Source organism: Scyliorhinus torazame, chromosome 7, assembly GCF_047496885.1.
Source record: "Scyliorhinus torazame isolate Kashiwa2021f chromosome 7, sScyTor2.1, whole genome shotgun sequence".
Lineage (NCBI taxonomy): Eukaryota > Metazoa > Chordata > Chondrichthyes > Carcharhiniformes > Scyliorhinidae > Scyliorhinus > Scyliorhinus torazame.
Window position 1 is genome coordinate 9,447,351 of NC_092713.1, and position 14,096 is coordinate 9,461,446.

At 46.0% G+C, this 14,096-nt stretch overlaps 1 protein-coding gene across 1 annotated transcript in view; it reads left to right on the top strand.

Moving 5' to 3' along the window:
- msh4 (mutS homolog 4) overlaps positions 1 to 14,096 on the top strand; it is a 145,163-nt gene that overhangs the window by 71,623 nt on the left and 59,444 nt on the right. Inside the window, exons 10-12 of the mRNA XM_072512839.1 lie at positions 1,571 to 1,635; positions 2,130 to 2,299; positions 8,458 to 8,594. Coding sequence (XP_072368940.1) covers positions 1,571 to 1,635; positions 2,130 to 2,299; positions 8,458 to 8,594 — 372 coding nt within the window. The remainder of the gene's footprint in view (positions 1 to 1,570; positions 1,636 to 2,129; positions 2,300 to 8,457; positions 8,595 to 14,096) is intronic.

Genomic DNA, 14,096 nt, shown 5'->3' on the forward strand with positions numbered 1-14,096 from the left:
TGAAATCAGGAACCCACTGTAGTGTGGCGAGAAACCAATAATCACCAATTCAGCCCAATCTCCATACAATTAACGGGAGCGTCCCCCGACCTAACGGGGAACGCTGCCGTGATCTAATGGCCTCCCCAACAGGTGGTCACGTGGGTACTGATTAGTACACCAATCTCCCGATGGTGCTGGCCCACTCACCCCACCCCTCCCAGATCTCCCCCACCCCCCAGTGCCCCCTCATTGATCCTCAACATGTTTAGCCTTCCGTGCTCTCCCACTGCGTCAAGGTGTGTCCCTGTGATGCACATCAGAGGTGGAGGCAGCCTACTGCTTACCACGCCCCATGGCCTTCGATGTCCCTGGCAGATGTCCTCTGGGGCTGGAGGGCCATGGCGCACTTGCCGGCGGCACATACCCTGCCGTGCCGCACTGTGCTGGTACTGACTGTGAGACTCGCCGTTGTCAGGAGAGAGGCTTTCGGAGGAGCTGGCAGCCGCTATCGCCACTCCATAGGATGGCTTTGGGTTGATGCCCAGTGACCCCCCCCCCCCCTCCACAGGGCCAGTATCCAAAGGGTCCTGGGGATGGAGGGGCAGCTGGATCGAGCCCTGGCTGCCCCTGCGTCATTTAGCTCTGCCAGCCCTGGCAGCTCCCCAATGTCTATTGAATCCCTTTTCTGATCTGAATGGGGAGAGATAATGGTGAGGTGGGTATGCATATCCCTGTATAGAGCAAAGAGAAATGTCAATACAGAGAACCTTTGGAACTGAGTAACGTTACAGCAGGGATATGAACGAGGAAAGAATCAAAATTGCTGAGTAAAATTTGCTTATAATTGAAATCAGGGGCGCGATTCTCCGACTCCCCACCGGGTCGGAGAATCGCCGGGGGCTGGCGTGAATCCCGCCCTCGCCGTGTCCTGAATTCTCCGCCACCAGAGATTCGGCGGGGGCGGGAATCGCGCCGGTCGGTGGGCCCACCCCTGGCGATTCTCCAGCCCGCGATGGGCCGAAGACCCGCCGCTGTCAACCCTCTCCCGCCGGCGTGGATTAAACCACCTTGTGAACGGCGGGACAAGGCAGCGCAGGCGGGCACCGGCGTCCTGGGTGTGCCCCCACGGTGGCCTGGCCCACGATCGGGGCCCACTGATGGGGCAGGCCTTTGCCGTGGGGGCATTCTTTTTCTTCCGCCTTCACCATGGTCTTCACTATGGCGGAGGCGGAAGAGACCCCCTCCCCTGCGCATGCGCGGGGATACCGTGAGCGGCTGCTGACGCTCTCGCGCATGCGTTGCCCGGTGAAGTCCTTTCGGCGCCGGCTGGCGTGGCGCCAAAGGCCTATCCCACCAGCCGTCGGAGCGGAAACCACTCCGGCGTGGGCCTAGCCCCTCAAGGTGAGGGCTTGGCCCCTAAAGGTGCGGAGAATTCTGCACCTTTGGGGCGGCCCGACGCCGGAGTGGTTCCCGCCACTCCATTACGCTGGAACCCCCCGCCCCGCTGGGTAGGGGAGAATCCCGCCCCAGTTAACCTTTTCTTTCCAGAAATTGTCGATTAATTGTGATCATTGCTTTTGTTGTACAGGGAACTTTGAAAACTTGCAAGACACCATTACTTAAGGCTTATTGCAGTTCACTTGCAGACAGCAGGTAACCGAAATAACGATATTATTATTATGAAAAGATTATTATAAAAGTATTGGCCTTGCCAGCAATGCCCATATCGTGTCATGAGTGAACATGACTTGATTATCCCAAATTGTCCTCGAGACGATGGTATTAAAGTGCCTTCATGACTGACCTTCTTGAACCCTTTAATCTGCTCTGCTATAAGGAGATCAATCCCAGCTTCTCCAGTCTCTCTCTCCACATAAATGAAGTTCCTCATCCCCGGTGCCATCCTGGTAAATATCCTCTTCAACTTCTCTGACCTTTTTAATGTGTCCAGAATTGGACATTTGGGCCGGTGAATTATAAAAAACGTAACATAACTTTTATGCATTTCAGATTTTGTCCCAAGTTCATAAAACTCAGGAATTTGTTTTGTTTTTCAAAACTTACTTTGGTTAACTTTTTAATGTTTCTTTTTAAATGTGTGTTTTCAATAATTCATTGCATTTGTTTTTGCACTGTGAATATTCCAGATTCAACCTCATTCTGGAGCAAATCAAAACTGTCATCAACGATGACACCAGGTACATTAAAGGCTGTTTGAACATGAGGACACAGAAATGCTACGCAGTCAGACCAAATATCAATGAGTTCCTTGATATTGCTCGGCGCACGTACACAGAGATTGTCGATGATGTGGCAGGTACGGTTGTCATATTGGAACCTTACTGTGTCTGATAAATCAAAATGTAACAGTTCAGATAAACAAGTTTAAATAGTTAAAATGGAGCAAAGGTTCCACTTTAAAATTGTGCTGGTCAGATTACAGTTGCACTTTCTGCTCATTTGCAGAATCGTAAACCCTAAATTTTCCATGAACCAGCTTGTGCAATAAGGCCGTGTCATGTTTCATTTTTTTCTTTCCATTATAAGTATGTAAGATGGTAGTCGGATGCAGTTATATTTCACCATCAGCGGCAAATTAATGGTGCTTGACTCCTTTTCTCAAAGAAAGTTGCCTATAAGCATCCAGCAGGATCTGTGATGTGAGTCCCCTTTCTTGACAACAGTTTCAATCTGAGGCCAAGTCAAGGGGATCTCCAGGTGTCTGGGGATATTGGTCTCATCAAATTGGGTGAGCATCCAGTGACCTTTAAGTATCCTCATAGACAGCAAACTGGGCAGTTGAAAGCACCGAATCCCTTCACTTTTAATTTTCATGATGTGGAGATGCCGGCGTTGGACTGGGGTGAGCACAGTACGAAGTCTTACAACACCAGGTTAAAGTCCAACAGGTTTGTTTCGATGTCACTAGCTTTTGGAGCGCTGCTCCTTCCTCAGGTGAATTCACCTGAGGAAGGAGCAGCGCTCCGAAAGCTAGTGACATCGAAACAAACCTGTTGGACTTTAACCTGGTGTTTTAATTTTCAGATAGAGGTTGAATCTAATTTTCTTAAGGTCGAAGCTAAAATATTGTAAACAAAATTCATCAAAAATAATTTATTATTTTAAAATTAAATGTAATTTTATTATTGTAATGGAGACATTTAGCTTTAGCTTCTTGGTGTCAGTGAAGGTGTTTAGCATTTATTATGAACTTGCATCATACCTCAATCAACAAGTTGTAGCCTACCTAAAGGTTTTTACGAGTCTAGCCGCGTAAAATGCAAGTTTTCATCAACTCACTGATTGCTTAAGGATTGCTCTGGGAAAACCTCACCATCACATCTGCTGGTGGAGTGCTGAATGACAGACAACAATGTCTAAATTTCCATGTCATTGTGCATGGGCAGACTCCTGAAGTTCAGTGTGTATGGATCCTCCTGTTTAAATCCGGTTTCCCCTACGTATACCTTTTATTTTCTGGGGTTTTTTTGCTTTCATAACATTTATGCCTTGACAGTTGCTGGGACTTATGTGTTTCAGATGGATTGCACCTTTAATTTAAATTATGGGACATCCCTGGGCAGATGTGCGAAGGGTATCCGCATGGGTTCCAGTTTTGCTTTATGGGGTATGTGGAACATCCTTGTTCCAGTCCTACTCTGGCCCCATCCCACAATGCCCTAATCAGTGCATCAATGACTGTTTTGGTGCGGTTTCATGTTCCCGTCTGGACCTGGGAAAATTATTAATTTTGCTTCCAGTTTCCATCCCTCTATCCCCCTTACATTGGTCCATCTCCTTCACTTCCCTTCCCTTCTTTGACCTTGCTATTTCAATTGCTGGGAAGAGATTGTCCACTAGTATCCATTACAAACTCACCGCCTCCCACAGCAAACCTCATCTACAGCTCTTCACACCCCACATCCTGGAAGGACTCCACCCATCCTCCCAGTTCCTTCGCCTCCATTGCATCTGTTCCGATGATGCCATTTTCCAAATGGTGTTGCTGACATGTCTTCATTCTTCCTTAATCGTGGTTTCCCACCCACTGTGGTCGTTAGGGCCGTCAACCGTGTCCGACCCATCTCTCCCACCTCTGCTTTCACCCTGTCCCCTCCCTCCCAGAACCAGGATAGGCTCACCCTTGTCCTTACTTTTCACCCCACCAGCCTCCACATTCAAAGAATCATCCATCGCCAGTTCCACCAACTCCAGCATGATGCCACCACCAAACACATCTTCCCCTCACTCCGCCTTTCAGCATTTTGCAGGGACCGTTCCCTCCGGGATACCCTGGTCCACTCCTCCATTATCCCTAGCACCTCACCCTCTTCCCACGGCACCTTCCCATGCAATCGCAGAAGGTGTAACACCTGCCCCTTTACCTCCTCCCTGGTCACCGTCCCAGGATGTAAACATTCTTTTCAAGTTAGGCAGTGCTTCTCATGCACCTCCTTCAATCTGGTCTATTGCATTCACTGCTCCCAGTGCGGTCTACTCTACGTTGGAGAGACTAAACGCAGACTGGGTGACCATTTTGCAGAACACCTCCAGTCTGTCCAAAAGCAGGACCCAGACATTCCTGTCCCTGCCATTTCAACTCAGCATCCTGCTCTCACATCCACTTGTCTGTCCTTGACCTGGTGCAATGTCCCAGTGAAGCCCAGCGCAAACTTGAGGAACAGCACCTCAGATTCCGATTAGGCACGTTACAGCCTTCAGGACTTAACATTGAGTTCAACAACATCAGACTGTGAACTCTCTCCTGCACCTTCACCCCATTTTTATTCCTATCAATTTATTTTAATTTCTTCCATTGATCTGTTTTTCCCTCACCATTGTCCGCCCTCCTCCCCCCACCACGTATAAATCTCACCCTATTTCCAGTTCTCTTCAGCTTTGACAAAGAGTCATCCAGACGGGAAACGTTAGCTCCCTTCCCTCTCCCCAGACGCTGTCAGACCTGCTGAGATTGTCCAGTATTTTCCGCTTACGTTTCAGTTCCTTTAAATTCCCAGGCTTTACCGAAACCTCGCTGCTTATTAGTGTTCCAGAATTTTCTGCTAAGAAAGGCGGTCCCCAATTTTGGTTTAATTTGAACTTCGATCTGAACCGAACTCTTTTAAATGTCTCTCTTAGAAAGGGTAGAACTCTCTCTCTCTCTAATACCGTGGCTGGGGTTCACTCCGGGTAAACGGAGCAGGCAGTGTTTTTCACTCTATCCGGCTGGTGAGTGTTTAAAGCTTGAAGACAGCTGGGTGTGTGTGGGGGGGAGGGGGATCTTTCTGGATTTCTCTCCGTGTCAGATTACCAGATCACTCTTAAGGCCTCGTGGAAGCTGCTTCCCTGATACTCTGTTGTTTATCTAAGACAAGCTGTTGGTCAGTCTGCTGGCGTGGGAAGCAAATAGGAAATTGAACAGACCTGAAGCACAAATATTCAAATCTCCGGCCTTTAACAAAGTGCCAACGATATCTCTCAGAGCTACATTAATTTTCCGTATTATGTCTCACTTTTTAACTGTGGAGAATCAGAAATTATTTTTATTTTTGTATTTTTATCTTTCGACCTTAAAAGAAGGGGGATCTGTCAATGTTAGAAATGCAAGTCGCAGGTCGAGCTTCAGAGTGAATTGAGAGCAGGTGATGCTCATTGAAGCTTTTATTTAAAAGCTGGGGATTATTTAAGAGCTGGGGATCCCCTCCCCCATCGGCGGAGAGAGAAACAGTTAGCATTTAAGTTTTGATGAAAATAGTAATAAATATAGTTTAAAATTGTGCAAAACTGATGAGTGTCTTTGAGTCTAATCTGAATGACATGGAAATATGGTTGTGAAAGGCTGTAGCTTTCTCTCCCAGGTGGACTGATGTACACTTTTAATCAGAAAGATGCTAATAGAGATCTGTGATAATTGTGATTCAGCAAAGACCTTGACGCACTTTTCAAACAAAAAATTAACGCATCTCTAAGATAATCGTTGGCACTTTGCTAAATGCCGGAGATTTGAATTGTTATGGGCCAGGGTTTAGAGAACCCCAAAGTGTATCATGGAGTTCACCTGACCCACAACTTTTACTAGATTGTGGTATGGGGAGCACACGGCCCACTCTACAGGTGTGGTACAGCAGAAATGGAAAAGTATTTTTTAAAGCAAAACAATGTTTATTCGATGAACTCAAGTTTAAAAAAAAAATATTTTTATTCTCCTTTTTCACATTTTCTCCCAAATTTACACCCACCAACAATCAGTAAAAAATATGACAATCCCCATAACAATAACAACGATCCCATCCTCCCACCAACCCCCAAACATTAGCCCGCATGTTTACATAAATAAATGACAAAAAGGAACCAGGGATTACCCATAGTCACCCTTAATACACACAGCCCCCCTTTCCCCCAAAACTTCCCCCCCATCCCCCCCAACTAATGTTCAATGTTATCCAGTTCTTGAAAGTGCATAATGAATAATACCCATGAATTGTAGAACCCCTCCATCCTTCCCCTCAGTTCAAACTTAACGTTCTCAAGAATCAAAATTTCCAACAGGTCCCCCCCACCACGCCAGGGCGCAGGGTGGAGAGGCTGCTCTCCATCCCAGCAGGATCCGCCTTTGGGCGATCAACGAGGCGAAGGCTACGATATCTGCCTCCACACCCGTTTCCAACCCTGGCTGGTCCGACACCCCGGATATGGCCTCCCCAGAGACCCAGGTCCAGTTTCACACGCACCACCTTGGAAATTACCCTAAAAACCTCCTTCCAGTAATCCTCTAGCTTTGGACAGGACCAAAACATATGAACGTGATTAGCGGGGCCGCCCCCGCAACACTCACACACATCTTCTAATCCTTCAAAGAATCGGTTCACCCTCACCCTCGTGAGGTGTGCTCTGTATACCACCTTCAGCTGTACTATGAATTCAAGTTAACCTTTTTAAAACATACAGTGAGCATCTTAGCAACCCTTAATTCAAATACAATCCCCAAAGACTGCAACACTAAGTAATCCTTAAGCTGTCCTTTTAACATCCATAAGACTTAAAAAATAAATTTTAACATAAGCACATCAGGTTAAAGTCACTACTGAGAGCAGTTATTAGTTTTAAATCACCAAAGGATCGATTTACAGTTTTTAGATTACAGAGAGAGAGACTAATACCCCTTCTGGCTGTGACTGCAGCTATCCGGCTCTGAAAACGAAACTAAAACACACCCTGCAGCAAACAGCCTAAAACGAAAGTAAAAAAGCTGACAGACAGCCCAGTTCCACCCACACTCTGACATCACTGCAGTAATACCCATTTCTTAAAGGTACATTTCTTAAACACCCATTTCTTAAAGGTACATTTCTTAAACACCCATTTCTTAAAGGTACTCCCACATGACAGAATGTTTGTGCTTGTTTTACAGAACTCTTTGAGTTCAGTGTTCACTCAGATGAGGTAGAAATGAATTGCGTAGAATTACACTGAAATTGCAGCACAGAAACATGTTTGCGTCTATGCTCCACATGAACTCTTTACCCCCCCCCCCCCTCCGCCCCCACCTTCATCCAGTCCTGAAATATATCCTCTGCTTCTTTCTCCCTCATGTGTTCATCCAGCTTTCCCTTAAATGCATCTATACTATTCACTCAGATTTCACTTAAAAAGACATTGCTATTTGTACTGGGACTTGTCTGAAAATCGGCCATTGTGTTTCCTACATTACACCAGTTGCCACATTTTAAAATGATGTTGAGATGCCGGCGTTGGACTGGGGTGGGCACAGTAAGAAGTCTTACAACACCAGGTTAAAGTCCAACAGGTTTGTTCCGAATCACTAGCTTTCGGAGCACTGCTCCTTCCTCAGGTGAATGAAGAGGTGGGTTCCAGAAACATATATATAGACAAAGTCAATGATGCAAGACGATACTTTGAATGCGAGTCTTTACAGGTAATTAAGTCTTTACAGGTCCAAAGGGAGCACCTGGATATAGGGATAATCCCAGGTTAAAGAGGTGTGAATTGTCTCAAGCCAGGACAGTTGGTAGGATTTTGCAAGGCCAGATGGTGGGGGATGAATGTAATGTGACATGAAACCCTCTTCATTCACCTGTGGAAGAAGTGCTCCGAAAGCTAGTGATTCGAAACAAACCTGTTGGACTTTAACCTGGTGTTGTAAAACTTCTTACTGTACATTTTAAAAGTATTTAATGTGCTGTAAAGTACTTTGATACATCCTGAGGTCATGAAAGATACTTCTCTGTTCTTCCTATGATTATTTCTTTCTTTCTACTACTCCGTTTGGCATATTCTCTATACTTGGATTAAAACAACACAGGTCAAATCTCCTTTAGACAAGAAATGCTTTTATCATAGATATTATGTTGTGCTGACTGCATCTTGTTTGGTTTGCTTAATCTGTAAGTGAAACTTCATTAACCCCTGCAAGGCTGAATAATTATGTTCACTGTTGCCTGTTAAATTGAGTAGGAATGATAACCCAGCTGGGAGAAAAATACAACCTGCCTCTGAAAACCAGCTTCAGTACAACCCGAGGATTCTTCATTCAGCTGAGCTCCGAGGGAGCTTCATTCCCGAATGGACAACTGCCTTCAGAGTTCATGAAGGTGCGTTACCCATTGCAGCGTCTATTATCTATGACACCTTTAAAAACACATTCTTAAGTTCTGCAGGGTTCCAGTTACAAAGAAGAATATCTTTGGTGGATATTTCCCACATAACTGTAGTTGGAAAATCAGGCCGAACACTCCCTTTTCGACAATAACAGCCTGCATTTATACTGCTCCTTTGACATGGTAAAACATGGCAAAGTACTTCACAGCAGCTTTATCAAACAACATTTGATGTTGTCCCACATAAAGGGATATTCGGACATGTGACCAAAAGCTTGGTGTTAGGAAAACAAAGATAGTTTTAAGGTATAATATTTGTATTGGCAAACATTAGAAATAAGGTATAGTTTTAAGTGCGTTTAATGTTTTGGTCTCTGGAAGGGTAAAACCTGTAGTTAGATCCATGCTGGACAAAGGTGTTTGTATGTGTACGGTATGTGTGCGGTAAGTTAAGTTCCAACTGTGTTTCTATTGTGCTTAGAGAGAGCTGTGGCATGAGGAACGAATAGCAGTAGCAAGGGCTTTGCTTAGCAACAGGAGGTCACATCCCTTTGTTCTTAGTTTTAACTGGAAGCCAGGGCAGTTGGAGACAGCATCTCGGGGAGTGAACATCTATTAATTCTGTCAGAAGAAAGACTGGATAGGATGGAAGCTGCAAAAAGGCAGGCTTATATTAAAAAAAAGTTAATGTTACAGTCTTTTGAGCAAAGGTTTCATTCCAGGATCTCCTGTCCAGTTATTACATCTACTGGCTTCATAACACTTGGTCAAAAAAGTAGGTTTTAAGGAACATCTCAAAGGAGTGTCAGGAGGGGCAAGGTGGCGAGGCAGACGGGTTTAGTGGTGGTGGGGGGGGGGGGGGGGGGGGGGGGGGGGGGATGGAGCGGCAGAGGCAATACTAAGGGAAAGCTTCACTGCTTTCAATACTGGGCAGAGGTTAACGGAGGTTTGTTTATCTTCTCGGGAGGACATAAAAGGTACAGATGCTACTTGGAGCGAGAGCAGTGGAGTTTCCCCAGGCACCATGTCCAATATTTATCTCTCATTCAGTAATGATCATTCACTATTATGTTGCTATTAGTGGGCACTTGCTGTGTGTAGATTGGCTGACACTTTTCCAATGTTAGGGATATGACCACAATTTAACATTGTTTTTTTGGCAGTGCAGCGAGTTGGGTTGTCCTCTGCTTCTGAAAATTGCGATCCAAGTGCAATTCTTTCCTTCCTCCCTGTTCATATCGGCCTCCAATTAGTAATTTTATTCTAAATCCATGAGTTTAGCAGACAAAGTGACAAAAAATCGTAAGAACTTAATGGTACACGTGCAGAATGTACATGTATAGCCATGTATACTGATATGGATTGATAATTGGTTAACAGATGGGAAACAGAGTAGGAATAAATAGGCCATTCTCAGAGTAGCAGGCTGTTAGTAGTGGGGTATCGCAAGGATCAGTGCTGGGGCCACAGCTGCTCACAATCTGTATCAATGATTTGGATATGGTGACCAAATGTAATATCTCCAAATTTGCTGATGATGCAAATCTAGGTTTGGAATGTATGTTGTGAGGAGGCTGCAAGGAGGCTTCCAGGGGACTAGGACAGGTTAAGTGATTGGACAAGAACATGGCAGATGAAATATATTGTGAATACGTGTGATGCTATCCACTGTGGGGGGAGGGGGCGCTGCTGCGGTTTAGCTCAGTTGGCTGGGCAGCTGGTTTGTGATGCAGGGCAAGGCCCGTATCGACAGGTTATTCATGCCTTCTCATTCGTGGTGAGGTGTGGTGACCCTCAGGTTAAACCACCACCAGTCAGCTCTCCCCCCTCAAAGGGGAAAGTAGCCTTTGGCCATCTGGGACTATGGCGACTTTATTTTATCCACTTTGGTTAAAAAAAAGCAGAGAAGCAGTGTATTTCACGTGGTGAGATGTCGGCAAGGGTTTGTCCAAAGGCTTTTGGGTGTCCTTGCTCATGAGTCACTAATAGCTAGTGTGCAGGTGCTGCAAGCAATTAGGAATGCAAATGATATTTAGCCTTCACTGCAAGGGGACCTGAGCACATGAGTAAAGATGTCTTGTTGCAATTGTACAGACTCTTGGTGAGACCTTACCTGGAGTATTGTGCACAGTTTTGGTCTCCTGATCTAAGGAAGGATAAACTTGCCATGGAGGAAGTATAACAGAGGTTGACCAGGTTAATCCCAGGGATGTCAAGGTTGTCTAATGAGGAGGAATTATGGAAACTGGGACTGGATCCTTCGAGCATTTTGAGGAATGAGAGGCAATCTGATTGAAACTTGAAAAATCCCTACAGGGAGTGAAGGGGTAGAAATAGATGGGATTTACTATCGGAACGAAGGGGGAGGGGGGGCGGCATGGGGGAGAGACTCACTAAAACCAGTTGACACAATCTCAGAATAAGGGGAAGATAATTTAGGACTGAGATATGAGGTTTGCTAGTGTCACATGGGAGGGTTTAAACTAGTACGGCAGGGGGATGGGTACCGGAGCAATAGGTCAGAAGGTGAAAAAATTGAGGGAGAACTAGGGAATAGGGCCACTATGGCTCTGAGGAAGAGCAGACAGGGAGATGGTGCTGAAAACAGCGGGACTGGTGGCCTGAAATGCATATGCTTTAATGCAAGAAGTATAACAGGTAAGGCAGATGAAGTTAGAGCTTGGATTAGTACTTGGAACTATGATCGTGATGCCATTACAGAGACCTGGTTGAGGGAAGGACAGGATTGGCAGCTAACCATTCCAGGATTTAGATCTTTCAGGCAGGATAGAGGGGGATGTAAAAGGGGTGGAGGAGCTGCGCTACTGGTTAGGGAGAATACCACAGCTGTACTGCGGGAGGACACCTCCGAGGGCAGCGAGGCTATATGGGTAGAGATCAGGAATAAGAAGGGTGCAGTCATAATGTTGGGAGTTTACTACAGGCCTCCCAGCAACCAGCGGGAGATAGAGGAGCAGATAGGTAGACAGAGTTTGGAAAGGAGTAAAAGCAACAGGATTGTTGTGATGGGAGACTTTAACTCACTTAGTGCTAGGGGCGTGGACGGGGCAGCGTTTGTAAGGAGCATCCAAGAGGGCTTCTTAAAACAATATGTAGATAGTCCAACTAGGGAAGGGGCTGTACTGGACCTGGTATTGGGGAATGAGCCCGGCCAGGTGGTAGAAGTTTCAGTGGGGGAGCATTTCGGGAACAGTGACCACAATTCAGTAAGTTTTAAAGTGCTGGTGGACAAGGATAAGAATGGTCCTAGGATGAATGTGCTAAATTGGGGGAAGGCTAATTCGAACAATATTAGGCGGGAACTGAAGAAACTAGATTGGGGGTGGATCTGGGAGGCTTTCAAATGTCAGTTGAAAGGAATTCAGGACTGGCATGTTCCTGTCATAGATTATCATAGAATTTACAGTGCAGAAGGAGGCCATTCGGCCCATCGAGTCTGCACCGGCTCTTGGAAAGAGCACCCTACCCAAAACACACACCTCCACTCTATCCCCATAACCCAGTAACCCCACCCAACACTAAGGGCAATTTTGGAGACTAAGGGCAATTTAGCACGGCCAATCCACCTAACCTGCACATCTTTGGACTGTGTGAGGAAACCGGAGCACCCGGAGGAAACCCACGCACACACGGGGAGGATGTGCAGACTCCGCACAGACAGTGACCCAAGCCAGAATCAAACCTGGGACCCTGGAGCTGTGAAGCAATTGTGCTATCCACAATGCTACCGTGCTGCCCCGAAGAAGGCAGTGTGGAAGAAGGATAAATATGGCAAATTTTGCAATCCTTGGATAACAAGAGATATTGTAGGCCTCGTCAAAAAGAAAAAGGAGGCATTTGTCAGGGCTAGAAGGCTGGGAACAGACGAAGCCTGTGTGGAATATAACGAAAGTAGGAAGGAACTTAAGCAAGAGGTCAGGAGGGCTAAAAGGGGTCACAAAAAGTTATTGGCAAATAGGGTTAAGGAAAATCCCAAGGCTTTTTACACGTACATTAAAAGCAAGAGGGTAGCCAGGGAAAGGGTTGGCCCACTGAAGGATAGGCAAGGGAATCTATGTGGAGCCAGAGGAAATGGGTGAGGTACTAAATGAATACTTTGCATCAGTATTCACCAAAGAGAAGGAATTGGTGGATGTTGAGTCTGGAGAAGGGTGTGTAGATAGCCTGGGTCACATTGAGATCCAAAAAGACGAGGTGTTGGGCGTCTTAAAAAATATTAAGGTGGATAAGTCTCCGGTGCCTGATGGGATCTACCCCAGAATACTGAAGGAGGCTAGAGAGGAAATTGCTGAGGCCTTGAGAGAAATCTTTGTATTCTCACTGTCTTCAGGTGATGTCCCGGAGGACTGGAGAATAGCCAATGTTGTTCCTTTGTTTTAGAAAGGTAGCAAGGATAATCCAGGGAACTACAGGCCGGTGAGCCTTACTTCAGTGGTAGGGAAATTACTGGAGAGAATTCTTCGAGACAGGATCTACTCCCATTTGGAAGCAAATGGACGTATTAGTGAGAGGCAGCATGGTTTTGTGAAAGGGAGGCCGTGTCTCAGTAACTTGATAGAGTTTTTCGAGGAGGTCACAAAGATGATTGATGCAGGTAGGGCAGTGGATGTTGTCTATCTGGACTTCAGTAGGTCCTTTGACAAGGTCCCTCATGGCAGACTGGTACAAAAGGTGAAGTCACACGGGATCAGAGGTGAGTTGGCAAGATGGATACAGAACTGGCTAGGTCATAGAAGGCAGAGAGTTGCAATGGAGGGATGCTTTTCTGATTGGAGGGCTGTGACTAGTGGTGTTCCGCAGGGATCAGTGCTGGGACCTTTGCTGTTCGTAGTACTTATAAATGATTTGGAGGAAAATGTAACTGGTCTGATTAATAAGTTTGCGGACGACACAAAGGTTGGTGGAATTGCGGATAGCGATGAGGACAGTCAGAGGATACAGCAGGATTTAGATTTTTTGGAGACTTGGGCGGAGAGTAGGCAGATGGAATTTAATCCGGACAAATGTGAGGTAATGCATTTTGGAAGGTCTAATACAGGTAGGGAATATACAGTGAATGGTAGAACCCTCAAGAGTATTGACAGTCAGAGAGATCTAGGTGTACAGATCCACAGGTCACTGAAAGGGCCAACACAGGTGGAGAAGGTAGTCAAGAAGGCATACGGCATGCTTGCCTTCATTGGTCGGGGCATTGAGTATAGAAATTGGCAAGTCATGTTGCAGCTGTATAGAACCTTAGTTAGGCCACACTTGGAGTATAGTGTTCAATTCTGGTCGCCACACTACCAGAAGGATGTGGAGGCTTTAGAGAGGGTGCAGAAGGGATTTACCAGGACGTTGCCTGGTATGGAGGGCATTAGCTATGAGGAGAGGTTGAATAAACTTGGTTTGTTCTCACTGGAACGAAGGAGGTTGAGGGGTGACCTGATAGAGGCCTACAAAATTATCAGGGGCATTGACAGAGTGGATAGTCAG